This window comes from Stylophora pistillata, chromosome 5 (assembly GCF_964205215.1).
Source record: "Stylophora pistillata chromosome 5, jaStyPist1.2, whole genome shotgun sequence".
Classification (NCBI taxonomy): domain Eukaryota; kingdom Metazoa; phylum Cnidaria; class Anthozoa; order Scleractinia; family Pocilloporidae; genus Stylophora; species Stylophora pistillata.
Genome location: NC_142523.1, coordinates 3,945,752 through 3,973,176, shown reverse-complemented (window position 1 = coordinate 3,973,176; position 27,425 = coordinate 3,945,752). Strand labels below are relative to the sequence as shown.

The 27,425-nt window shown below is 37.6% G+C and overlaps 3 protein-coding genes across 3 annotated transcripts; all 3 read left to right on the top strand.

Moving 5' to 3' along the window:
- Positions 1–350: 350 nt before the first annotated feature.
- Positions 351–7,862, top strand: LOC148729879 (uncharacterized). Its single transcript, XM_088760861.1, has 9 exons — positions 351–901; positions 2,947–3,458; positions 3,997–4,146; positions 4,560–4,707; positions 4,890–4,967; positions 5,551–5,704; positions 6,085–6,260; positions 6,690–6,794; positions 7,573–7,862. The coding sequence occupies exons 1-9, from the start codon at positions 568–570 to the stop codon at positions 7,860–7,862; spliced, it is 1,947 nt and encodes a 648-aa protein (XP_088616987.1). The 5' UTR covers positions 351–567.
- Position 7,863: 1 nt separating this feature from the next.
- LOC111320383 (uncharacterized) lies at positions 7,864–11,478 on the top strand. Its single transcript, XM_088760860.1, has 6 exons — positions 7,864–7,916; positions 8,548–8,723; positions 9,336–9,441; positions 9,728–9,773; positions 10,235–10,289; positions 10,974–11,478. Exons 1-6 carry the CDS (start codon positions 7,864–7,866, stop codon positions 11,120–11,122), a joined length of 585 nt encoding a protein of 194 aa, XP_088616986.1. The 3' UTR covers positions 11,123–11,478.
- Positions 11,479–15,659: 4,181 nt separating this feature from the next.
- LOC148729878 (uncharacterized) lies at positions 15,660–26,570 on the top strand. Its single transcript, XM_088760859.1, has 14 exons — positions 15,660–15,940; positions 18,020–18,531; positions 19,076–19,225; positions 19,633–19,780; positions 19,963–20,040; positions 20,618–20,771; positions 21,153–21,328; positions 21,758–21,862; positions 22,644–22,797; positions 23,619–23,794; positions 24,415–24,520; positions 24,807–24,852; positions 25,316–25,370; positions 26,053–26,570. The coding sequence occupies exons 2-14, from the start codon at positions 18,046–18,048 to the stop codon at positions 26,199–26,201; spliced, it is 1,983 nt and encodes a 660-aa protein (XP_088616985.1). The 5' UTR covers positions 15,660–15,940; positions 18,020–18,045; the 3' UTR covers positions 26,202–26,570.
- Positions 26,571–27,425: the final 855 nt, after the last annotated feature.

Genomic DNA, 27,425 nt, shown 5'->3' with positions numbered 1-27,425 from the left:
ATCACTTTACGGTAACAATGGATCAAATTTTACTTTTTACGTATTTCATCTTTTGATTTACAACTAAATATAACTGCAGTGCTTTGTTGGGATTTAAGTACTCAAACCTCGATTTAGAATATTAAGCAATTAATTAGCCTAAGGGCCTCTAAAAAATGCAATGTCATTTCCGTTGATTACGGTAGTAGATCAACTACATCGGATCTTTTCCCCAAATATCTCGTAAGAATTTTCCGTTTCAACCTTGTCTAGAATCATTTTGTAGAAGAATTATTTTGCCTGAAACTTCAACATGGCTTGTTATTTATTTTGCACTTCATAATAATTTTTCCCCTTTTTTCGAAGAGCTCGAAGAACCATTAACTCGATCAATCAGTACCGTCCAATATCAACTTCCTCGTTCAAGTTTATCTATGGTTGCCACGTGTATCACGCCATGCCTGTGACATGTCTATATAAATAGATCTCTGGAGGGCATAAAGCTGTAACCAACTTCTGTGATACTCCATTTTGATTCAGCTATACCTTGTTGCGATCTAACCTGACGGTGTTGCAAATTTGAAAACGATGAAATTCGTTGCTGTTATCTTCGTGCTGGCCTTTTTTGTTCAAGACAACGAGGCTTGGCTCTGGCGAAGAAGAGGAAGGCGCACTCTTCCATCTTGTAGTCCTCGTAATTGCCAAGTCAGTGCATGGTCGCAGTGGAGTTCGTGTCCGTGTGGATCAAGTGGAACTCGCACTAGAACAAGAAGGATCATTTTGCCAGCAGCTTGTGGAGGAACATGTTTTTCCCATCGATTAGAGAGTCAATTTTGCAAGAGAGACTGTCAGAATTCGGGAACACCCACAAGAAACGGTTGCCTCTGTCCGCCTGGTTACCTGGGAACGTGCTGCAAAATTGGTAAGTTGAATTCAGAAATGCTGTAATTTATGTAACCAAGGAGGACCTAGTCTTTTAACAGTGTAATCGTCTGCACGAAGGAAATTTTTGACTGCGATGAACGGTTGGGTTGGATTGACTGAAATCTCAAAACTTGAGTAGGAGTTGACTCTCCTGATAATTTCCGCGTAGGTTGTTAACACGTCTGTCCTATCTATCGAAAACAATCCTTTAAAATATACTTTCATCTCGACAGGCGGACCACAAGATCAATTTAAATCACTGTTAGCAAGCAAAAACTAGAAAAACCACCGCCCCTTGAAATCGCATGAGACACAAATAGAATATCATTCGAAAGTACATGGTACTTTCGTTGTACTTGTGGTATGTTGAAAACTTCAAGATACAAATGTTAGCGTATATCAAATAACCCTTCAGCCATTTGTGCAAAAACTTCGAGGGGAAATTGCTTCTAATAAATCGGGGCTATTAATATCTCAATCAATTCTCAATGTCACTACTTTTACGACTCTTTTTTTCATTTATCATTTTCCTCCAGGAAGTAAAACGGAATTTTACAATGCTGACACGATTTTTCCCTATGAAATATCAATTTTTGATTATTCTACAAATGGGAAAAACACAGTATTATTTTTTTAGATATGTCGAAGGTTTGACGTTCTTCTTTATACCTAATGTCAAAAATCAACGCATTGTGAGATAGAAAATGTCTTATACCCAGGTAACAAAGACCCCTGTTACCTGAAAGCTCAAAGCTCCAGCGCGGCCCTGAATCACGCTATCCACAAGTCGTATGTCCGATAATTTCAATGAATTGAACGCGTGGTTCATTTTTACCTCATTATTATGGCTACTATCTTAAATATTTCTATCAAGTCTCTATTTTAATAAGATATTCCAATTGCAGTAGATTTTATAATATTTACGATTCAATTCTTGAGGTTCTTGTTTTCAAGATACTAGCTCTAGATCTTAGTTACTGTCTGAATGTCTGTACGACTTTTCGCTTTCATGATATCTAGGAAACTACTGTAATCTACGAGGCACTTGAAATCTATCAATGCTTTGCTAGCAAATTGTTTTATGAAATCTTCGACGACAGAAACGAGTGTGGTATTTTTTATTAACAGAATATAATCCCGTCAACGGAAGGGGCGAATATAAAATATAGCGGCTACAGAAAAGGTTTCATGATATAATGAACACTTTAAGATTGATTCTGGAAGTATGTATGACTTCGGAGCAAAATTTCCTACAGATTGCATGATAACACTTGCAAAAAAAATAACTCAGCATTAGATATTAGATATAATTTAGTTTTCACTTAACAAGGCTATAACCAAAATAAAGAGATTTTGAAAAAATTAAAGACTTCATTTAATCCACCCGTTCATGAAATCAAAGAATATTTACAATTGGTTCATGCGTAAGATAATCAAAAATTTTTTTCGCATCTTTGCTGCACTTATGACTACAACTTATTTACGCATCATTACACAAACCGGAAAATTATTTAATTGTGAAAAAAATATTTAGCTTTCCTTTTTACTACTCTGTTCTCGGTAGCAGAGCATACCCCGAGAACAGGTTTCTCTTGTCTCGGAGCAGTCAACTGAGCTGTTCAGCGGTAAATCCATCGATCCTTTTACTTTACGTAGAGCTGATCAAGCCATTTTCCCCCTACCATTTTAGTACATTGCCCAGGAAACAGGCAATGGAATATACAAAATTATAACCTACGAGGGATTAAACTGATAAAAAATCGAGAAAATGTCAAAAAACAGGTACGAGAAGAATTACGTATTGTGTATCAAGCCGGGGTATCTGTGTCGCTAGCTCTGCAATAAGAAAGGAAATGAACATGCGATTATTGTAGTACTTTACGGACCAACTAAGTTATTTTTCTCTCCTAGTGGGAAGAGAGACTGTCCAGAGATTGCACATGGGTTATACGGCAAAATTTTACAGATCTGTAGCTGGAGATCTGGTGCCGCCAGTTCATTTTGCAAATAATGCTAACATCTTGACTTCATTTCATTATACAGCGGTACCTTTAACAACCAAGGGAGAAATGCAGACGACAACTGCAACAAATCGAACGCCGTTGCCGAAACTATCAACTGCAAAACCACGATCAAGATTAACGCCACCAGAAACATCAGCAACAGTTGCACCAATATCGACAGCAATAAGAACCAGACAAACAACAACAAGAATGGAACAACTACATCCACCAGTATCAACAGCACAACTTCCACAATCAAACGCAACATCGAGGATAACTCCGGCAACACCAACAACGAGATCAACTGCGGAATCGTCGGCAATATCACTTACAAAGGCTCCGCCGATGAATTTTGCAAACTTTCTTTCCTTTAACAACGGTGACTACAATGTATCCTGGATATACAACAGGGAGACTGACAGATTACACTTCATGGTCGAGGTCATGGCAACCGGATGGGTGGGGTTTGGTTTTGCCCCTCGTGCACCGACAGGCATGCAGGGATATGATGTGGCGGTTGGTGGAGTTTTAAATGGAATGAGTTATTTGCAGGTAAAATAAAATGTTTAAATAATAACGCAGGTTTTATGAATTTTTTTTATCCAGACTGTTCTCTACACATTCCCTATGGTACTGATAAGAAGAATTTGTTAAGCTTCTCAAAGTGGTGACCATTTCCTCGCGAAAAAAAAATCCCACGCAAAATAAATGGCTTTGTTCTGTACAGAGTTACGAATCATTTACATTATATTATTTATATTACTTTCCTTAAGAGAAAGCTAACAAACGATTAAAAATATCGATTAAAATCGCTGATAAATTCTTTTATAAAAGAAATGATAAAACCAGTAAGTAGAAATTGGTTATGGTATAAAAAAATTAAAGTAATTCAACTGAAGTATTTTATGAGAAAATCAGAAATTGGACATTGCAAAAAATTGCACAAAAATAGCGACTGATTATTATGTGACACAGAAAGTATTTTTTTGTAACGACTTTTTCACTTCACACGTTGATAGTACCAAAATGATAATAATTCAATTAACTTATTTACTAATAATGAAAACATGTTTTACTCTCATTGATAAAGGATTATCTCACGATTGGCCGTAGACAACCTCAAGTTGACATTCAGCAAGACTGGATATTAACTTACGCCAACGAAGAAAATGGAAAAACAACGTTACAATTTTATCGCCGGAGAGACACCAGAGATCCAGTGGGTGATGTTCGCATACAGGTAAAATACGAACAGCTGTATATATATATATATCCAGTACGTGTAGATACGTGTAGTTTGCGTACGTAGATGTGTACAAATCTATACATACTCCATATTATAATAAGCTTAGCATGGTTAAGGGATGTCAGCTTGTGGAAGACCTACTCCTTCTGCACTCAGAAATCTATCTCATTGCTTTCCTGTTGCCATGATTTCGCCCAAAACAAAAGATTATTGATGGAAAACGGACATATGATTATTTATTTATTATTATTATCATTATTATTATTATTATTACTGTTGTTATTGTATGCTTCGTTACAGAAATCTTACTGTTCGAAAAACGATATCACCTGAAATAAACTAGTGCAAACTAAGAGATGAATAAGAGATTTAGTTTCACTTGTATGTTAAAATTTAATCCCCCGCAGCAAGGGGCACCGATTTTCATCATATGGGCATACCATATTATGATTGACGCTCAGTCAGGCCTATTGACGTTTCACGGTGTCAGATCCAGAGGTTTCACAAACGTTCTTCTAATACCTGCCATTATGCCCACAGCGACACGTCCAACTGGTAAGTCATTATTATGACTAGTAGATAACCGAGATATCTACAGGATAGCGGAATAACAGCAAAAGGGAATGATAATTATAACAAGGTTACCAAGCCCGCTAAAAATTAACTTTCGACGTCGTTAGAGATCGATCATCGCACTTAATATCTCGGCCTCAGGGTGTGGTGTTGTTTATCTTTAGGTTTTCCACCAACGACACTCCAGCCAACACCATTTTCAGCTTTTGGAGGAATGAATGCGACACAACCACCTTCTACGGGTACGTAAACGTTCTCGAATTTTCAAAAAATTACAGTACTCATTTTAATTTTTGATATAAGTCAGTCCAAGAAATCAAACGTTCTCAGAGTTCGTGCTCCTTGTTCAAGGATCAAGCTCAGCTGGGCTTAAACGCTGGGAGGCGAGATATTTCACTTATACCAGTACCAGTCTGCAATTCATGCCTTCCCTAATACTAAATCGAACAACTCTCGGCATTGTTAAAATGATTCCAGTGCCAATACAAAAATTCTCAGCTCTACTCACCAAGCAGCTGCTTTACATTTTAATTTCTTTGTAGATTGATCAAAAGAAAATCGTGCTGTCTCATTATAACTCCCCTCCATTAAAAGAGTTTGCAATTTCTATCAATTGTTTGTTTTCGGTGTACCGTTATTATAAGATAAAGCTCCCTGTTAACCACTTTGGGTTTCTTCTTAGTTTAGATGACACAGGACACTTCACAATAGATCCCGGCCTCGTTACCTTTATTTCTTTCTCCTTGTTTACTCGTTCTTTTGTCTTTTTGTTCAGTCAAAAGTTTGACATGTTCCACTCTTGTTGCATGGTAATTTTTTTTCAAGGGTGTGGCGGAACACTAAACAGTACAAGTGGAACATTTGCAACACCTGGATATCCGTTTTCTTACTTTAACAACTTGAACTGCCTATGGACTCTTCGTATCCCCACCGACAGCGTTTTGAGTCTACAGTTTGAAAGGTTTAACACAGAGCAGTGGTATGTGCATCCAATAATCCTGAGTGTAACTGTGCCGGTAGAGAAACTTTCAATTTTGTTAAAAGTAAAATTGGATTCCTTTGGTTTTGCCATCATGATAAGTTGCGATGAAAAATTGCTCAAACCTGTTAACCAATGAGATGCCGAGCTGCAATGAGCTGCGACTTGATCGTTCATATTCTTGGAATGTGCATTTGTCAGGAAAGAAGACTTTCGCTTTGTTTACGACCACAGAGGAGTTTCTGACTTTACTTGAACTTTGTCTTAGCACTTGGCTTGCTATAACGTTGCAAGGTAAATGTGGCAAAGAAACGCAAGGAAAAAGATTTGGAATTGAAAATGCGGCCTAATGGTTTCCCTTTCTTTCCTTTTTGTTGAAGCTGTGATTTTGTTGAGCTGACAGTCAGCACCGGGCGGTTAGCAAGGCTGAGTGGTTCTAGGAATGGATTCAACGTCACAGTGAGAGGCGACAGGAGTCAATTTCTTAATATTACATTAACAACTGATGGATCTGTCGTAAGACGTGGTTTCTTGGCTCGCTACAACTTAATATTTGGTGAGAAAACTGTAAATTCTTGAAGTAGTTACACATGACTACGGCTTGTTGTGTGTATATGTGTTGATTACCCTAATCCTTCGCCAGCCTTAGTAGTTCTAAGTGAATACGAGTTTCCTTATATGGGCATACCATAGAACGAATGACGCCCAGTCAGGCCAATTGACTTTACACGGTGTCAGATCCAGAGGTTTCAGAAACTTTCTTCTATTAGCTGCCATTACGCCTACAGCGACTCGTCTACCTAGTAAGTTATTAAATCACTATTACAGTATACAAAAGCCCGAGAAAGCCGCACGATGGCGGAACAACGGTGATACTGAATGACATAACAAGGTTACCATGCCCACTGAAAACTAACTTTCAACGTCGATAGAGATGATTGTACTTGATATCATAGCCTAAAGGTGTGGTATTCTTTATCTTTAGCTTTTCCATCAGCTACACTGCAGCCAACACCATCTTCAGCCTCTGGAGTAGTTGATGCAACATCGTCTCTTTCTTCTCAAGTGCCTACACAACCGCCTTTTACAGGTATGTAAACTTTCTTGAATTTCCAAAAATTACGGTACCCATTTAATTTTTTTATAAAAGTCAGTCTAAGCAATCAAACGCACTCAGATTTCGTGGTCCTGGTTTAAGGACCGAGCTCAGCCGGGCTGAAGCGCTGGGAGGCGAGTTCTTTCAGTATCCCTCTGCAATCCATACCTTCCCTAATATTGCATACTTAGATCGACTTAAACTCTTGGAATTGTTAGAATAAACCCAGGGCTGATACAAAAATTCTCAGCTTTGCCCGCTAAGCAGCTACACATTTGAATTTCCTTGCAGCCTTATTCAAAGAATTTCGTTTTGAATCAAGGTAAAACTCCTCCATCAAAAAAAAACTAATCTTTTTTTATCATTTTTTTGCTTGCGGTGTAACGTTATTAAAAGATATAGCCATCTGACACTTTAAGCTCCTTCTTAGTGTAGAAGACAGAAGACACATCACAATCGATCACGGCCTCATAAACCTATCTTTTTATCTCATTCGCTCCGAAGAAAGGCTAGCAAATGAAACGTCAGCCTTGAAACGCTTTACATTATCAACTCAGTTGATAAAACCAAATTTACCTTTTTACGCCCACCGACGCAACACCACAGTTTCTTTCGGAACTTCTCCCCTTTTTTTGCATTGATTTACTCGCACTTTTGTCTTTTTGTTCTCTATTGTCAACATCAACTGTTTCTTCTACAGCAAATAAGAGCCCTTACTTCGGCGGACCAAGTCTGACATGTTCGACATTCCTTGCATATTGATTTTTTTTAGGATGTGGAGGGCTACTAAACAGTACTAGTGGAACATTTGCAACTCCTGGATATCCATTTTCTTACTCAAATAATTTGAACTGCCTGTGGACTCTTCGTATCCCCACCGACAGCGTTTTGATTCTACAGTTTGAAAGGTTTAACACAGAGCAGTGGTATGAACATCCAATAATCATGAGTATAACTGTGCCGATAGAGACACTTTTGATTTTTTTAAAAGTAAAATCGGATTCCTTCGGTTTTACCAAGATAAGTTCAGATGAAAACTTGCTCGAACCTGTTAACCAATGAGATGCCAGGCTGCAATGAGCTGCGACTTGATCATTCGCATTCTTGGGATTCAAAGTGCATTTCTCAGGAAAGAAGACTTTCGTTTTGTTCACGACCACACATCATGAGTTTCTGACGTTTCATGAAAATGAAGAGTAATTGGTCAACGGTAGATTTTATAGGAAAATTTATTACTTGACTCGTGAATTCCGCATTAAATTGCACGCAATAACAGATATCACACGAATCGCCAAGCGATGAGTGCGATATTGGTTTTCAAGTACAATTTAACGCGGAATTCACGATTCAAGGGAAAAATTTTCCTTGAATCACATAACTGAGTATTAATGAGGAAAAAAACAAAGAAAACAGTATTACTTAAAGTTGTTATGTATACGTTGATGGGAATGAATATCACTTAGCCTCGTTTTCAACTCGCAATACCGCGCTAAATACCCCGCTGCGTTAACTTATCAGAATGCGAGATTTTATTCAACGCTGCGATTCTACCTAAAAACCCCTACGTACTTCCTGGAAGGGCATTATTGTCATTCAACCTGCGTTTCATTTTACTGGCTCTACTTGTTGTATAAGCATTTGTCTTGCTATAACATTGTAAGGTAAATATGGCAAAGAAACGCAAGGAAAAAGAATTGGAATTGAAAATGCGGCCTAATGGTTTCTCTTTCTTTCTTTTTTGTTGAAGCTGTGATTTTGTTGAGCTGACAGTCAGCACCGGGCGGTTAGCAAGGCTGAGTGGTTCTAGGAATGAATTTAACATCACAGTTAGAGGCGACAGAAGTCAAGCTCTTAATATTAGATTTACAACTGATGGATCTGTCGTAAGAATTGGTTTCTTGGCTCGTTACACCATAATATTTGGTGAGAAAACTTTAGATTTTTGAAGTAGTTACACCATGACCTAAGCTTGTTGTTTTTGTATGTGTTAATTACCCTAACCTCAGCCAAACTTAGTAGTTCGAGATTAACTTTACCTGTCTCTTTTGAATTACGCAATTGCAGGATTAGGTAAACACAAGTTAGTGACTAACGACGAAATAGATAAATTGAAAAATTGAAAGAAACACTAAGCAATGTTAGAGACTTTTGATTGCTTTATGATAGATTTGCGAGTCTTATTGCTTAGGTCACGTAAATTGTCTGTAATTAATTTTTCTAAATCCTACAGCTATGGTGACATAAGGTTCTCGAGTTGGCCATGCGTTTTTTTTCTCATACCTGGCTGAACTTGTGTTTTGTATTTGTCTTTAATTGAAAGTAATTTGTGCAAGACCGGCTCCTTCTTATGTCCATTCTAATAAAGTATGGTTTTCGATGTATGCAACAGATCGAACAATTCAATTGGCGTATAATATGTTTATGTTGCTGTAAGGGTTTAGTCTGTAAAACTTTCAAACCACCTCCAAAGGCTTGAAAAAAAAGTGGGGTAAGTTCGCGGATAATGACATTAACAGTTAACAATTCGTTTTTCAGTGCCACGCCCTACATCTTTTACTCCTTTTAATAACGTAACCTTGCCCAACACAGCGCAACCACCATCAAATTCCCCATCTGCGACCCTCCCAACGGAAGTTCGAAGGTAAGTTCCACATCTAATTGCTTCATGTCAACCAACTTGGTTTTTAGTACGAGCGTGCATAAACATCGTGTTTAGTACGCTGCGTCTGTTTCGGAAAAGTTTCGGTTGACATTATTATTTTTCATACACAGGAAACACTTTTTAGATTTATTCTGTGGGCAGATAGCTTAACGTGTGATGAGTTTGTTTTAGACCATCATCATGACAGAGTTGGCAAAGCAGTGGATCCTTTGATCGACATATTTACTCTTGAATTTAATATACTATATCATATTCTTGTTAACAGGGTTCTTGCTGATTTACTCATTTCTCTCGCTCGAATCATATTGAGGGTGAGTAAATATTTATTTTATCCTAATACGTTCTCATAGACGAACACACCAGTCAACTCCAATGACAGCAAATCGAAAAATACGATCACTCGTCAGCTTTTTCATTACTTTTTCCTTTACTCAAATCTCAGGCCAGAAAAAATATATCAAAAAAAAATAAAGCTGTAAGGTAAACCCTTGGTAAATAGCAATCTGGAATTGATAAGAGAAAAAAATATGCAATATATCGCTATTATTTCGTTGCGTGTGCGATTAAAAGGAAGAGAATCATGATGTTAATAATAATAATGATAATGCTCTCCCAGGAAAATAAAACCAAAGCTTTAACTCGAAACAAATCCTAGCAGTTACACATTGGTCTCCGCAAGCTTTAGGACGAATTTTAGCCTTGAAAATGTTGTAAATGAATACGCGCCTAACTTAATTAATAATTATATCATTATTTTCTCTTTCTTTATTAGCTCCAAGGACTCATCCGAGGACAAATTACCAACGAATCTTTTGAAAATTTCCGAAGTAAGCGAAAAAAAATTGTAATCAGAATCCAAAAATTAAGCCGTAAGGTAGAAAAGATTCTCTACTTATTCGTCTTATAAGTCCAGAGGTGAGTCCATTGATGTTTAAAGACCTCCCCCTACCCAGGCGCCCAAACTGGTGAGTTTACCTCAATCAGGCTAACATTCCATTTCGGAAAAACAACGAACAGTATATTATAGAAGACGTTCATGGCAGTTCATTTTAATGTATGAAAATATACTGATAACAGAGGTCATGGCTTCAAATCCCGTACATGCCTTAATTTTTTCAGGCCTTATTTTATCTCCTACTTAAGTAGTGTTCATTATTACGAGGATCGCTTTCATATACATTTATTAATATCGCAGTGCATGCCGGTACGATTTTCATGTATTCTAAAGTCAGACTTCAGAGTTCCAAAGGGAAAAAGAAATGAAAAAATACGGGTGACAAACACAAAAAATATTTTGGTGAGACAATGGGCGGCGAGACTCTCTCTGTCAGTGGAGGAAAGCAAATTGTACAAGTGAGAGAGAATCGCTAGTTTTCATCCTCTTTTGTTCACAACCTGGAAAAAGCAAATAAGAGAGTTTCAAATGAGAGGATCGATCCAAATCGGGGAACCTACTCAAATTTGAAATCCATTATCTTTAATTGCATGTAATATTGAATCTGTTCTAACAGATGACACGCTGCAGATCTTACAGCAAGTTGAGATGCAGCTAGAGAGACCCAGCAACAGGCATTTAGGAAAGAGGGCGATACACGAGCTACCTGACCCAGAAGAACTGGCTCAAATAATGGACGAGATTCAACAAAGACTGTTAGGCTAAGACCATTTCATTTGTTCCGAATGCCGACGTCTGAACTACTTTTGTTTTAGGCTACGATCCGTCTCTCCTGACTCGCACGAAAGGACTTCGCCCAAAAGAAGGCACTGCTTAGTCTACTTCCCTTTCAATGCTGTGACGAATTTTCAGCGCCAAGATATATCTAAGAAAAGGAATATTGATTGTCGTTGACCATCGTAGTTCTACTTTTTCATTTATGATTATCATTGACTATGACTTAGCTGTATTCTTGAGCAAAGATCTCACAACAGTTACAGCGCTATAATAAACAAGCTCATAACGCATTGTAAGTAAATATAATAAAAATTATAAAACGTATATTAATCGACGTAATAAATGCTTAATAATAAGATATTTATGAGCACCGTGTATATCATTCATCGATGTTGTTGACTCAAGATATGTTTAATTTTTTTTGCTCTGGGTATGATTTTCGCTAGTGATCGTTAGTGCTTGCATAAGCCTTCCATTCTATCCGTTGTTCACATAAAAAAGCATACTTCACTGTGAAGATTGCATAGATTTTAGATGCGAAATGTACGTTGCAGTTTGAAATGTGTAAGTTTAGATATGTATGCGCTATGACATGATTCCCAGCGGAGATTTAATTTCGTTCTTAATGAGGAGAGATTCCACGTCAAGAACATTAGGTACACGGCTAAATTTTGTGGTAAAATTTGGTATGTCTCTCAAGCGAGACATACGGGAATTTCCGGATACACAAGAATTGCTTGAACTACTAAACAAAGTTCACCAAAAATTATTGGGTTAAAGTTACCTCTGGATAAATTTGTGAAGCTCAGAATAACTGGTTTTCTATCGCTCAAGATACGTAGAAATCCTTCATTTAGGGTCACTCATAAGGGAACTTTTCATAGAATAAATGCACTGTGTGCTTTTGAGGAATCATAAGTGTTCGTTTGTCGACTCTCGACTTAATGATACATTTTTCACGTTTTATTTGCTGGTAGTTTCACAATGCATTAGATTTCACAAATAAACTGGTTGAACCCGAGTTCCAGTTCTGACTGAAAACTCTTCTGATTGCGATTTGTATATAATGCAATATTTTTTTCGGTTTGGCCGATGCTTTTTCATGTGAGGCCAAGCAAAAAAAAAAGGAATTGTAGGTAATATTGAGAATGATAATATTGATGACACGTAGTAAAGCTAAGTGGGTTCTGAATCATTCCTCCAAGTATGCTGGCCATTGAAATTTATATCTAGACTATATTCTCTAATTTAGTGCTACAGATCATGATTTTTAACATGATTTATATTTGCAGGAAAATGATTATTGTGTCCGAAAAAGAAAAAGAGAAAACAAAGAAAGGAAGTTAAGCGATAGGTGCGTATTAATTTTTTACTCAAAAATTAAGATGAAAGATAAAAATCGCTAAATATTAATATTTTCGTATGCGTGCAAATCAGCACGCGGGTCATATTTCAGAAGGAAAATGCAAATTTGTCCGTGAGCGAAGAGATCTCAAGTTTCATGGTCTTTCATGGAATTTGTCAATAGGAAGCAAGAGGAAAATGACCAAGAAATATTTCGGGACGACATTTTTAGTCAAAACAGTTCTTGATTTGCTGTTTCAAGTGCAAAACGTACAAATTTCTTACGTGTACAAAGCCCACGTGGTAAAATTCCTCATGCTTAGATCGTTGTTTACTTGACCTCACAGTCAGAAAATTGCTTAGCGTTTTGTTAAAAATTCTGAAAAACTACGATTTAACTCAAAGTCTTCTGTTAAGCTATACTTTTTGAACACATTGTTACTCGAACATAATTTTCACCGGCCCATGGAATCATCAAATTGTCGCTAAGCCCTGCTTGAAGTCCGAAAGTTTGGTTTGTAATTTACGTCCTTTAGAGAATCGTACTGTCGTTGACTCGAGAGCTTATTCTGTCACCTTTAAGACCTTGATATCCCTTATTTTCCAAGGAGAGTATTCTATAGCATTGCTACTTTAAATTCTGAGTTCCACAAGGTCTAACTCGATCGCAAAGGAACGAAAAATCCGACTTGAAAATTTTGAAGGTCAATCGCGGTGATCGGGTGGTACCGGGCGGTTAAGCAAAACGAAAACTTTACTTTCGCGCTGCGAATTTGATCCAACAACTCCTTCGAAACAGGGAAAGTTACTATGATTGTGGCAGTACCACAAGGCCATTTACGGTATGACTCACTAGACAGAATAAGCATAAAAAGAACGCAACCTTTTGATAATCTTATGCATACATGCTTATCCTTATGTCCGAGCGTCCAATCTAGTGCAGAAGCTTTTACATGCTTATCCCTATGCTTACATCGCAAGTAAATACCGAGCTTAATATTGCAACAGCAGTTTTTCGATAAACAAAACAGCACCCTTTTGTACTTTCTTTCCACAAACCTTTACAGTAAAATCTGGGACAGTGATTGACTTCAGTACACTAACTCCTTCTCAGACCATATTTTCTGTCTTCGAGGCCTAAATTTAATTTTACATCATATTCCTCAAAACGTTCTTTTACCAGTTCAACACTTCTTAGAACGATTCATACCCTAGTATGGAAATCAAATATCATTTTCTATTGACGACACATAAATTACATTGGCTTATCCAATCCACGAGTTGGCTCACAGAGCCTTTTATTCCTTTTTGCGTGTCTTCTTTTCCATCTGATATTAGTAAACAACTCAGTTTTTCCGGAACAAAAGTAACACGAGGAGTAAATTGTGCCTCAAGCCTCTAATATTTTCATTTTGTCCTTGACAGTTAACCGAGGACCCGAAGATTCGCATCAAACATTCGTCCGGTTTTTGGCTGCAGATGTGTATCGAAGCCGTCTAACAATGGCATTCACACGTAGTTAATAATTATTCGCTGAAGTGGAGGTCAATATCTACCACTTTCATAGACACTTAGGAGAAGAAAGATTTGATTAAATACCACGTAAGGACAAAGATTAATTTAAATTTTCCAATATACCGAAAATGGTCAGAAATTAAATCCTCGTATGACGCGCATAGCAGTAGTAATAACTCCTAGTACTTGCAAATCACTTCCGAGTTACTCGGGTGATCGAGAGAAGCACTATTTATCTTTATAACATAACCAAAGTAAAGCGCGCGCTCTGATTGGTCAATTTAGCGTCCCCATTTGCCCATGGGTGTACGCTGCTGACGTGAGCAAATGCAAAGACTATTTTTCCGCGCGCGCTTGTTTTTTCTGGTCGCGTAAGATTTGTTAAATAAACGGGAACTCTTTAGCTACAATGTATCAATGTTATGTTATAAAACAAATGGTAAACACCACAGCGTACACTATTGAGTTATGGATGCACTTAGGAGGTTTGCTAAGCACTCAAGAAGCTAGAGTCGCTCTCGGCTGTCGCCTCGAGCGACTCTTACGCTTCTTTCGTGCTTAGCAACCTCCCGCGTGCATCCATAACTCAATAGTGTACGCTGTGGTGTTTACCATTTGTTAAGTGTGATAAATATTCACAGAAGTTAATATCAGTCCCAAAATTGGTACAAAATAATTTTTGTTGAGTCATAAAGTTCTAACAAGTTAAAGGTTTGAGGAAAACGTATGCAAACAAGTTCCATGGGTTTGCGCACAAGGATTTGAGTAAAGAAAAAACTATACACGCCAGCACTGGGAGAGATATAATTGATCCTTTCATTGACGGTTATAGGCTAAAGGACCAGGACAGAAAGTGACTTTACCTATAACCCTGGTGCTATTAGATCTGACCTCATTTGATTGGCTTAGATTCTGTGATTGACAACGCTCCTTGCCCCATGCAAAGGCACACCTAAACACTATGACGGGCCTCCAAATAAAATCACATTATGCTTATGTCATAATGTTGGCCTTTTTATTTGAGGGTGATGCTGTAGAAAGAAGTTAGAAGCCAGTCATTCTTAGAAGTCAAAGAGTTGAGATAAAGGATTTCCCTCTGTGGTGGAAACGATTGCTCGGCAACCCTGTCCCTATTTTGCGATGCATGACAACCTTTACAGCGACGAGGAAAACTATCATTGTGTTACTTTGATCACAATTTGAGAGAATCACTTTACGGTAACAATGGATCAAATTTTACTTTTTACGTATTTCATCTTTTGATTTACAACTAAATATAACTGCAGTGCTTTGTTGGGATTTAAGTACTCAAACCTCGATTTAGAATATTAAGCAATTAATTAGCCTAAGGGCCTCTAAAGAGTGCATTGTCATTTCCGTTGATTACGGTAGTAGATCAGCTACATCGGATCTTTTCCCCAAATTTCTCGTAAGAATTTCCCGTTTCAACCTTGTCTAGAATCATTTTGTAGAAGAATTATTTTGCCTGAAACTTCAACATGGCTTGTTATTTATTTCGCACTTCATAATAATTTTTCCCCTCAGTTTCGAAGAGCTCGAAGAACCATTAACTCGATCAATCGGTACCGTCCAATATTAACTTCCTCGTTCAAGTTTATCTATGGTTACCACGTGTATCACGCCATGCCTGTGATACAGACAACGAGGCTTGGCTCAGGCGAAGAAGAAGAAGGCGCACTCTTCCATCTTGTAGTCCTCGTAATTGCCAAGTCAGTGCATGGTCGCAGTGGAGTTCGTGTCCGTGTGGATCAAGGGGAACTCGCACTAGAACAAGAAGGATCATTTTGCCAGCAGCTTGTGGAGGAACATGTTTTTCCCATCGATTAGAGAGTCAATTTTGCAAGAGAGACTGTCAGAATTCGGGAACACCCACAAGAAACGGTTGCCTCTGTCCGCCTGGTTACCTGGGAACGTGCTGCAAAATTGGTAAGTTGAATTCAGAAATGCTGTAATTGATGTAACCAAGGAGGACCTAGTCTTTTAACAGTGTAATCGTCTGCACGAAGAAAATTTTTGACTGCGATAAACAGTTGGGTTGGATTGACTGAAATCTCAAAACTTGAGTAGGAGTTGACTCTCCTGATAATTTCCGCGTAGGTTGTTAACACATCTGTCCTATCTATCGAAAACAGTCCTTTAAAATCTACTTCTCATCTTGACAGGCGGACCACAAGATCAATTGAAATCACTGGTAGCAAACAAAAACTAGAAAAACCACCGCCCCTTTAAATCGCATGAGACACAAATACAATATCATTCGAAAGTACATGGTACTTTCGTTGTACTTGTGGTATGTTGAAAACTTCAAGATACAAATGTTAGCGTATATCAAATAACACTTCAGCCATTTGTGCAAAAACTTGGAGGGAATATTGCTTCTAATAAATCGGGGCTATTAATATCTCAATCAATTCTCAATGTCACTACTTTTACGACTCTTTTTTTCATTTATCATTCTCCTCCAAGGAGTAAAACGGAATTTTACAATGCTGACACGATTTTTCCCTATGAAATATCAATTTGTGATTATTCTACAAATCACAAATCAAATTAAACTACAAATTACAAATCAAAAATCACAGTAGTATTTTTTTAGATATGTCGAAGGTTTGACGTTCTTCTTTATACCTAATGTCAAAAATCCACGCTTTGTGAGATAGAAAATGTCTTATACCCAGGTAACAAAGACCCCGGTTACCTGAATGCTCAAAGCTCCAGCGCGGCCCTGAATCACGCTATCCACAAGTCTTATGTCGGATAATTTCAATGAATTGAACGCGTGGTTCATTTGTACCTCATTTTTATGGCTACTATCTTAAATATTTCTATCAGGTCTCTATTTTAATAAAATATTCCAATTGCAGAAGATTTTATAATATTTACGATTCAATTCTTGAGGTTCTTGTTTTCAAGATACTAGCTCTAGATCTTAGTTACTGCCTGAAAGTCTGTGCGACTTTTCGCTTTCACGATATATAGGAAACTACTGTAATCTACAAGGCACTTGAAATCTATCAATGCTTTGCTAGCAAATTTTTTTATGAAATCTTCGACGACAGAAACGAGTGTGGTATTTTTCAGTAATAGAATATAATCCCGTCACCGGAAGGGGCGAATATAAAATGTAGCGGCTACAGAAAAGGTTTCATGATATGAAACACTTTAAGATTGATTCTGGAAGTATGTATAAATGACTTCGGAGCAAAATTTCCTACAAATTGCATGATGACACTTGCAAAAAAATAACTCAGCATTAGATTTTAGATACAATTTAGTTTTCACTTAACAAAGTCATAACCAAAATAAAGAGATTTTGAAAAAATTAAAGACTTCATTTAATCCACCCGTTCATGAAATCAAAGAATATTTTTAATTGATTCATGCGTAAGATAATCAAAAATATTTTTTCGCATCTTTGCTACACTTATGACTACAACTTATTTACACATCATTACACAAACCGGAAAATTATTTAATTGTGAAAAAAATATTTAGCTTTACCTTTTACTACTCTGTTCTCGGTAGCAGAGCATACCCCGAGAACAGGTTTCTCTTGTCTCGGAGCAGTCAACTGAGCTGTTGAGCGGTAAATCCATCGATCCTTTTACTTTACGTAGAGCTGATCAAGTCATTTTCCCCCTACCATTTTAGTACATTGTCCAGCAAACAGGCAATGGAATATACAAGATTATAACCTACGAGGGATTAATCTGATAAAAAATCGAGAAAATGTCACAAAACAGGTACGAGAAGAATTAAGTATTTGTATCAAGCCGGGGGTATCTGTGTCGCTAGCTCTGCAATAAGAAAGGAAATGAACATGCGATTGTTGTAGTACTTTACGGACCAACTAAGTTACTTTTCTCTCCTGGTAGGAAGAGAGACTTTCCAGAGATTGCACATGGGGTTATACGGCAAAATTTTACAGATCTGTAGCTGGAGATCTGGTGCCGCCAGTTCATTTTGCAAATAATGCTAACGTCTTGACTTCATTTCATTATACAGCGGTACCTTTAACAACCAAGGGAGAAATGCAGACAGCAACTACAACAAATCGAACGCCGTTGCCGAAACCATCAACTGCAAATTCACGATCAAAATTAACGCCACCAGAAACATCAGCAACAGTTGCACCAATATCGACAACAATAAGAACCAGACAAACAACAACAAGAATGGAACAACTACATCCACCAGTATCAACAGCACAACTTCCACAATCAAACGCAACATCGAGGATAACTCTGGCAACACCAACAACGAGATCAACCGCGGAATCGTCGGCAATATCACTTACAAAGGCTCCGCCGATGCATTTTGCAAACTTTCTTTCCTTTAACAACGGTGACTACAATGTATCCTGGATATACAACAGGGAGACTGACAGATTACACTTCATGGTCGAGGTCATGGCAACCGGATGGGTGGGGTTTGGTTTTGCCCCTCGTGCACCGACAGGCATGCAGGGATATGATGTGGCGGTTGGTGGAGTTTTACATGGAATGAGTTATTTGCAGGTACAATAAAATATTTAAATAATAACGCAGGTTTTATAATTTTTTTTTTTTTTATCCAGATTGTTCTCTACACATTCCCTATAGCACTGACAAGAAAAATTTGTTAAGCTTCTCAAACTGGTGACCATTTCCTCGTGAAAAAAAATTCCCACGCAAAACAAATGGCTTTGTTCTGTACAGAGTTGCGAATCATTTACATTATATTATTTATATTACTTTCCTTAAGAGAAAGCTAAGAAACAATTAAAATTATCGATTAAAATTGCTGATAAATTCTGTTATAAAAGAAATGATAAAACCAGCAAGTAGAGATTGGTGATGGTATAAAAAAAATTAAAGTAATTCAACTGAAATATTTTATGAGAAAATCAGAAATTGGACATTGCAAAAAACTGCACAAAAATCGCGATTGATTATCATGTGACACAGGAAGTATTTTTTTGTAACGACTATTTCACTTCACACGTTGATAGTACCAAAATGATAATAATTCAATTAACTTATTTGCTAATAATGAAAACATGTTTTACTCTCATTGAAAAAGGATTATCTCACGATTGGCCGTAGACAACCTCAAGTTGACATTCAGCAAGACTGGGTATTAACTTACGCCAACGAAGAAAATGGAAAAACAACGCTACAATTTTATCGCCGGAGAGACACCAGAGATCCAGTGGGTGATGTTCGCATACAGGTAAAATACGAACAGCTGTATATATATATATATCCAGTACGTGTAGATACGTGTAGTTTGCGTACGTAGATGTGTACAAATCTATACATACTCCATATTATAATAAGCTTAGCAAGGTTAAGGGATGTCAGCTTGTGGAAGACCTACTCCTTCTGCACTCAGAAATCTATCTCATTGCTTTCCTGTTGCCACGATTTCGCCCAAAACAAAAGATTATTGATGAAAAACGGACATATGATTATTTATTTATTATTATTATTATTATTATTATTATTATTGTTATTGTATGCTTCGTTACAGAAATCTTACTGTTCGAAAAACGATATCACCTGAAAAAAACTAGTGCAAACTAAGAGATGAATAAGAAATTTAGTTTCACTTGTATGTTAAAATTTAATCCCCCGCAGCAAGGGGCACCGATTTTCATCATATGGGCATACCATATTATGATTGACGCTCAGTCAGGCCTATTGACGTTTCACGGTGTCAGATCCAGAGGTTTCACAAACGTTCTTCTAATACCTGCCATTATGCCCACAGCGACACGTCCAACTGGTAAGTCATTATTATGACTAGTAGATAACCGAGATATCTGCAGGATAGCGGAATAACAGCAAAAGGGAATGATAATTATAACAAGGTTACCAAGCCCGCTAAAAATTAACTTTCGACGTCGTTAGAGATCGATCATCGCACTTAATATCTCGGCCTCAGGGTGTGGTGTTGTTTATCTTTAGGTTTTCCACCAACGACACTCCAGCCAACACCATTTTCAGCTTTTGGAGGAATGAATGCGACACAACCACCTTCTACGGGTACGTAAATGTTCTCGAATTTTCAAAAAATTACGGTACTCATTTTAATTTTTGATATAAGGCAGTCCAAGACATCAAACGCTCTCAGAGTTCGCGCTCCTTGTTCAACTGAGGATCAAGCTCAGCTGGCCGAGGTCTTTCACTTATACCAGTACCAGTCTGCAATCCACGCCTTCCCTAATAGTACTTTACTAAATCGAACAACTCTCGGCTTTTGTTGAGCTTCCAGTGCCAATACAAAAATTCTCAGCTCTACTCACCAAGCAGCTGCTTTACATTTTAATATTTTTGTAGATTGATCAAAAGAATTTCGTGCTGTCTCATTATAACTCCCCTCCATCAAAAGAGTTTGCAATTTCTATTAGTTGTTTGTTTTCGGTGTACCGTTATTATAAGATAAAGCTCCCTGTCAACCACTTTGGGTTCCTTCTTAGTTTAGATGACACAGGACACTTCACAATAGATCCCGGCCTCGTTACCCTTATATCTTTCTCCTTGTTTACTCGTTCTTTTGTCTTTTTGTTCAGTCAAAAGTTTCACATGTTCGACACTTGTTGCATGGTAATTTTTTTTCAAGGGTGTGGCGGAACACTAAACAGTACAAGTGGAACATTTGCAACTCCTGGATATCCACTTTCTTACTTCAACAATTTGAACTGCCTATGGACTCTTCGTATACCTACCGATAGCGTTTTGATTCTACAGTTTGAAAGGTTTAACACGGAGCAGTGGTATGTACATCCAATAATCATGAGTGTAACTGTGCCGGTAGAGAAACTTTCAATTTTTTTAAAAGTAAAATTGGATTCCTTTGGTTTTACCATCATGATAAGTTGCGATGAAAAATTGCTCAAACCTGTTAACCAATGAGATGCCAAGCTGCAATGAGCTGCGACTTGATCGTTCATATTCTTGGAATGTGCATTTGTCAGAAAAGAAGACTTTCGCTTTGTTTACGACCACAGAGGAGTTTCTGACTTTACTTGAAATTTACCTTAACACTTAGCTTGCTATAACATTGCAAGGTAAATGTGGCAAAGAAACGCAAGGAAAAAGAATTGGAATTGAAAATGCGGCCTAATGGTTTCCCTTTCTTTCCTTTTTTGTTGAAGCTGTGATTTTGTTGAGCTGACAGTCAGCACCGGGCGGTTAGCAAGGCTGAGTGGTTCTAGGAATGGATTCAACGTCTCAGTGAAAGGCGACAGGAGTCAATTTCTTTATATCACATTAACAACTGATGGATCTGTCGTAAGACCTGGTTTCTTGGCTCGCTACAACTTAATATTTGGTGAGAAAAGTGTAAATTCTTGAAGTAGTTACACATGACTACGGCTTGTTGTGTGTATATGTGTTGATTACCCTAATCCTTCGCCAACATTAGTAGTTCTAAGTGAATGCGAGTTTCCTTATATGGGCATACCATAGAACGAATGACGCCCAGTCAGGCCTATTGACTTTACACGGTGTCAGATCTAGAGGTTTCAGAAACTTTCTTCTATTAGCTGCCATTACGCCTACAGCGACTCATCTACCTAGTAAGTTATTAAATCACTATTACAGTATACAAAAGCCCGAGAAAGCCGCACGATGGCGGAACAACGGTGACACTGAATGACATAACAAGGTTACCATGTCCACTGAAAACTAACTTTCAACGTCGATAGAGATGATTGTACTTGATATCATAGCCTAAGGGTGTGGTATTCTTTATCTTTAGCTTTTCCATCAGCGACACTGCAGCCAACACCATCATCAGCCTCTGGAGTAGTTAATGCGACATCGTCTCCATCTCCTCAAGTGACTACACAACCGCCTTTTACAGGTATGTAAACTTTCTCGAATTTCCAAAAATTACGGTTCTGATTTAATTTTTTTTATATAGGTCAGTCTAAGCAATCAAACGCACTCAGATTTTGTGGTCCTGGTTTAAGGACCGAGCTCAGCCGAGCTAAAGCGCAGGGAGGCGGGTTCTTTCAATATCCCTCTGCAATCCATACCTTCCCTAATATTGCATACTTAAATCGACTTAAACTCTCGGCATTGTAAGAATAAACCCAGGGCTGATTCAAAAATTCTCAGCTTTGCCCGCTAAGCAGCTACACATTTGAATTTCCTTGCAGCCGTATTCAAAGAATTTCGTTTTGAATCAAGGTAAAACTCCTCCATCAAAAAAAACTAATCTTTTTTTATCATTTTTTGCTTGCGGTGTAACGTTATCAAAAGATGTAGCCATCTGTTTAACACTTTGGGCTCCTTCTTAGTGTAGAAGACAGAAGACACATCACAATCGATCACGGCCTCATAAACCTATCTTTTTATTTCATTCGCTCTGAAGAAAGGCTAACAAATGAAACGTCAGTCTTGAAACGCTTTACATTATCAACTCAGTTGATAAAACCAAATTTACCTTTTTACGCCCACCGACGCAACACCACACTTTCTTTAGGAACTTATCCCCTTTTTTTGCATTGATTTACTAGCACTTCTGTCTTTTTGTTCTCTATTGTCAACATCAACTGTTTCTTCTATAGCAAATAAGAGCCCTTACTTCGGCGGACCAAGTCTGACATGTTCGACATTCCTTGCATACTGATTTTTTTTAGGATGTGGAGGGCTACTAAACAGTACTAGTGGAACATTTGCAACTCCTGGATATCCATTTTCTTACTCAAATAATTTGAACTGCCTGTGGACTCTTCGTATCCCCACCGACAGCGTTTTGAGTGTACAGTTTGAAAGGTTTAACACAGAGCAGTGGTATGAACATCCAATAATCATGAGTATAACTGTGCCGACAGAGACACTTTTGATTTTTTTAAAAGTAAAATCGGATTCCTTCGGTTTTACCGATAAGTTCAGATGAAAACTTGCTCGAACCTGTTAACCAATGAGATGCCAGGCTGCAATGAGCTGCGACTTGATCATTCGCATTCTTGGGATTCAAAGTGCATTTCTCAGGAAAGAAGACTTTCGTTTTGTTCACGACCACACATCATGAGTTTCTGACGTGTCATGAAAATGAAGAGTAATTGGTCAACGGTAGATTTTATAGGAAAATTTATTACTTGACTCTTGAATTCTGCATTAAATTGCGCGCAATAACAGATATCACACGAATCGCCAAGCGATGAGTGCGATATTGGTTTTCAAGTACAATTTAACGCGGAATTCACGATTCAAGGGAAGAATTTTCCTTGAATCACATAATTGAGTATTAATGAGGGAAAAAAACAAAGAAAACAGTATTACTTAAAGTTCTTATGTATATGTTGATGGGAGTGAATATCACTTAGCCTCGTTTTCAACTCGCAATACCACGCTAAATACCCCGCTGCGTTAACTTATCAGAATGCGAGATTTTATTCAACGATGCGATTCTACCTAAAAACCCCTACGTACTTCCTGGAAGGGCATTATTGTCATTCAACCTACGTTTCATTTTACTGGCTCTACTTGTTGTATAAGCATTTGTCTTGCTATAACATTGTAAGGTAAATATGGCAAAGAAACGCAAGGAAAAAGAATTGGAATTGAAAATGCGGCCTAATGGTTTCCCTTTCTTTCCTTTTTCGTTGAAGCTGTGATTTTGTTGAGCTGACAGTCAGCACCGGGCGGTTAGCAAGGCTGAGTGGTTCTAGGAATGGATTTAACATCACAGTTAGAGGCGACAGAAGTCAAGTTCTTAATATCAGATTTACAACTGATGGATCTGTCGTAAGAATTGGTTTCTTGGCTCGTTACACCATAATATTTGGTGAGAAAACTTTAGATTTTTGAAGTAGTTACGCCATGACTTAAGCTTGTTGTTTTTGTATGTGTTAATTACCCTAACCTCAGCCAAACTTAGTAGTTCGAGATTAACTTTACCTGTCTCTTTTGAATTACACAATTGCAGGATTAGGTAAACACAAGTTAGTGACTAACGACGAAATAGATAAATTGAAAAATTGAAAGAAACACTAAGCAATGTTAGAGAGTTTTGATTGCTTTATAATAGATCTTGCGAGTCTTATTGCTTAGGTCACGTAAATTGTCTGTAATTAATTTTGCTAAATCCTACAGCTATGGTGACATGAGATTCTCGAGTTCACCATGCGTTTTTTTTCTCATACCTGGCTAAACTTGTGTTTTGTATTTGTCTTTAATTGAAATTAATTTGTGCAAGACCGGCTCCTTCTTATGTCCATTCTAATAAAATATGGTTTTCGATGTATGCAACAGATCGAACATTCATTTGCATTTTTGACGTATAATATGTTTATACTGCTGTAAGGGTTTAGTGTGTAAAACTTTCAAACCACCTCCAAAGGCTTGAAAAAAAAGTGAGGTAAGTTCGCCGATAATGACATTAACAGTTAACAATTCGTTTTTCAGTGCCACGCCCTACATCTTTTACTCCTTTTAATAACGTAACCTTGCCCAACACAGCGCAACCACCATCAAATTCCCCATCTGCGACCCTCCCAACGGAAGTTCGAAGGTAAGTTCCACATCTAATTGCTTCATGTCAACCAACTTGGTTTTTAGTACGAGTGTGCATAAACATCGTGTTTAGTACGCTGCGCCTGTTTCGGAAAAGTTTCGGTTGACATTATTCTTTTTCATACACAGGAAACACTTTTTAGATTTATTCTGTGGGCAGATAGCTTAACGTGTGATGAGTTTGTTTTAGACCATCATCATGACAGACTTGGCAAAGCAGTGGATCCTTTGATCGACATATTTACTCTTGAACTTAACATACTATATCATATTCTTGTTAACAGGGTTCTTTCTGATTTACTCATTTCTCTCGCTCGAATCATATTGAGGGTGAGTAAATATCTATTTTATCCTAATACGTTCTCATAGACGAACACACCAGTCAACTCCAATGACAGCAAATCGAAAAATACGATCACTCGTCAGCTTTTTCCTTACTTTTTCCTTTACTCAAATCTCAGGCCAGACAGAAAAAATATATTAAAACAATAAATCTGTAAGGTAAACCCTTAGTAAATAGCAATCTGGAATTAATAAGAGAAAAAAATATGCAATATATCGCTATTATTTCGTTGCGTGTGCGATTAAAAGGAAGAGAATCATAATGATAATAATGATAATGATAATGCTCTCCCAGGAAAATAAAACCAAAGCTTTGACTCGAAACAAATCCTAGCAGTTACACATTGGTCTCCGCAAGCTTTAGGACGAGTTTTAGCCTTGAAAACGTTGTAAATGAATACGCGCCTAATTTAATTAATAATTATATAATTATTTTCTCTTTCTTTATTAGCTCCAAGGACTCATCCGAGGACAAATTACCAACGAAGCTTTTGAAAATTTCCGAAGTAAGTGAAAAAAAATTGTAATCAGAATCCAAAAATTAAGCCGTAAGGTAGAAAAGATTCTCTACTTATTCGTCTTATAAGTCCAGAGGTGAGTCCATTGATGTTTAAAGACCTCCCCCTACCCAGGCGCCCAAAGTGGTGAGTTTACCTCAATCAGGCTAACATTCCATTTCGGAAAAGCAACGAACAGTATATTATAGACGACGTTCATGGCAGTTCATTTTAATATATGAAAATATACTGATAACAGAGGTCATGGCTTCAAATCCCGTACATGCCTTAATTTTTTCAGGCCTTATTTTATTTCCTACTTAAGTAGTGTTCATTATTACGAGGATCGCTTTCATATACATTTATTAATATCGCAGTGCATGCCAGGTACGATTTTCATGTATTCTAAAGTCAGACTTCAGAGTTCCAAAGGGAAAAAGAAATGAAAAAATACGGGTGACAAACAAAAAAATATTTTGGTGAGACAATGGGCGGCGAGACTCTCTGTCAGTGGAGGAAAGCAAATTGTACAAGTGAGAGAGAATCGCTAGTTTTCATCCTCTTTTGTTCACAACCTGGACAAAGCAAATCAGAGAGTTTCAAATGAGAGGATCGATCCAAATCGGGGAACCTACTCAAATTTGAGATCCAGTATCTTTAATTGCATGTGATATTGAATCTGTTCTAACAGATGACACGCTGCAGATCTTACAGCAAGTTGAGATGCAGCTAGAGAGACCCAGCAACAGGCATTTAGGAAAGAGGGCGATACACGAGCTACCTGACCCAGAAGAACTGGCTCAAATAATGGACGAGATTCAACGAAGACTGTTAGGCTAAGACCATTTCATTTGTTCCGAATGCCGACGTCTGAACTACTTTTGTTTTAGGCTACGAGCCGTCTCTCCTGACTCGCACGAAGGACTTCGCCCAAAAGAAGGCTCTGCTTAGTCTACTTCCCTTTCAATGCTGTAACGAATTTCCAGCGCCAAGATATATCTAAGCAAAGGAATATTGATTGTCGTTGACCATCGTAGTTCTAAGTTTTCATTTATGATTATCATTGGCTATGACCTAGCTGTATTCTTGAGTAAAGATCTCACAACAGTTACAGCGGCATAATAAACAAGCTCATAACGCATTGTAAGTAAATATACTAAAACTCACAAAACGTATATTAATATACGTAATAAATGCTTAATAATAAGATATTTATTAGCACCGTGTATATCATTTATCGATGTTCTTGACTCAAGATATGTTTAATTTCTTTTTGCTCTGCGTATGATTTTTGCTAATGATCGTTAGTGCTTGCATAGGCCTTCCATTCTATCCGTTTTTCACGTAAAAATTCATACTTCACTTTGAAGATTGCATAGTTTTCAGATGCGAAATGTACGTTGCAGTCTGAAGTGTGTAAGCTTAAATATGTATGCGCTATGACATGATTCCCAGAGGAGATATAATTGCTTTCTTAATGAGAAGAGATTCCACGTAATGAGCATTAGGTACACGCCTAAATTTTGTATTAAAATTTTGTATTACTTTGACATAATTATTCATTAGGCGTTAAAATAACTTTCAAACTGAAATTTGATTATTCGATGCTTAAAAAGAATGGAGACCTTGTCAAATCTGTTTCCTAGTGAGGCCACTAACGAGATTAAAACGTTGAAAGTTAGAATCTTACATGAAATTAAAAGGAAGCTTTCAGAAACGGGTTTTCTTAAAACAGGTTGAATGACACAAAGATCGATTAACAAAAAATTTTGGAAACACTTCTCGGATGGTTTGAATTCCACTACAACACAATCCCTTACAGTTTGCTGGACATAACTTCATCATGGGCATTTGCGCTGCTCGCTGGTCCACTGAGAGTACTTCCTGCCATCGGTGAATAATAATCCCCAAGGGGAGAGGTCTGTGGGCTTCCCTGCTCACTTGAGCCACCATTGTTCGCCATAGGCTGGTAATAGTCTCCTGAGGAAGTTCGATCTTTAGTTTCAACAGCTAATCCATCAGATCTTCCTGCCGCAGGCAAAGAAGGATTATTTCTCATATTCG

Excerpts from the sequence above, each read along its gene's own strand:
- LOC148729879 (XM_088760861.1), top strand. The coding sequence starts at position 568 with ATGAAATTCGTTGCTGTTATCTTCGTGCTGGCCTTTTTTGTTCAAGAC. Across the intron at positions 4,147-4,559 it reads TGGGTGATGTTCGCATACAG|CAAGGGGCACCGATTTTCAT; the intron begins GTAAAATACGAA and ends AATCCCCCGCAG. Across the intron at positions 6,795-7,572 it reads TACACAACCGCCTTTTACAG|GATGTGGAGGGCTACTAAAC; the intron begins GTATGTAAACTT and ends GATTTTTTTTAG.
- LOC111320383 (XM_088760860.1), top strand. The coding sequence starts at position 7,864 with ATGCCAGGCTGCAATGAGCTGCGACTTGATCATTCGCATTCTTGGGAT. Across the intron at positions 8,724-9,335 it reads TCGTTACACCATAATATTTG|TGCCACGCCCTACATCTTTT; the intron begins GTGAGAAAACTT and ends TTCGTTTTTCAG. Across the intron at positions 10,290-10,973 it reads ATCTTTTGAAAATTTCCGAA|ATGACACGCTGCAGATCTTA; the intron begins GTAAGCGAAAAA and ends CTGTTCTAACAG.
- LOC148729878 (XM_088760859.1), top strand. The coding sequence starts at position 18,046 with ATGCAGACAGCAACTACAACAAATCGAACGCCGTTGCCGAAACCATCA. Across the intron at positions 22,798-23,618 it reads AGGTTTAACACAGAGCAGTG|CTGTGATTTTGTTGAGCTGA; the intron begins GTATGAACATCC and ends TTTTCGTTGAAG. Across the intron at positions 24,521-24,806 it reads CTCCCAACGGAAGTTCGAAG|GGTTCTTTCTGATTTACTCA; the intron begins GTAAGTTCCACA and ends TCTTGTTAACAG.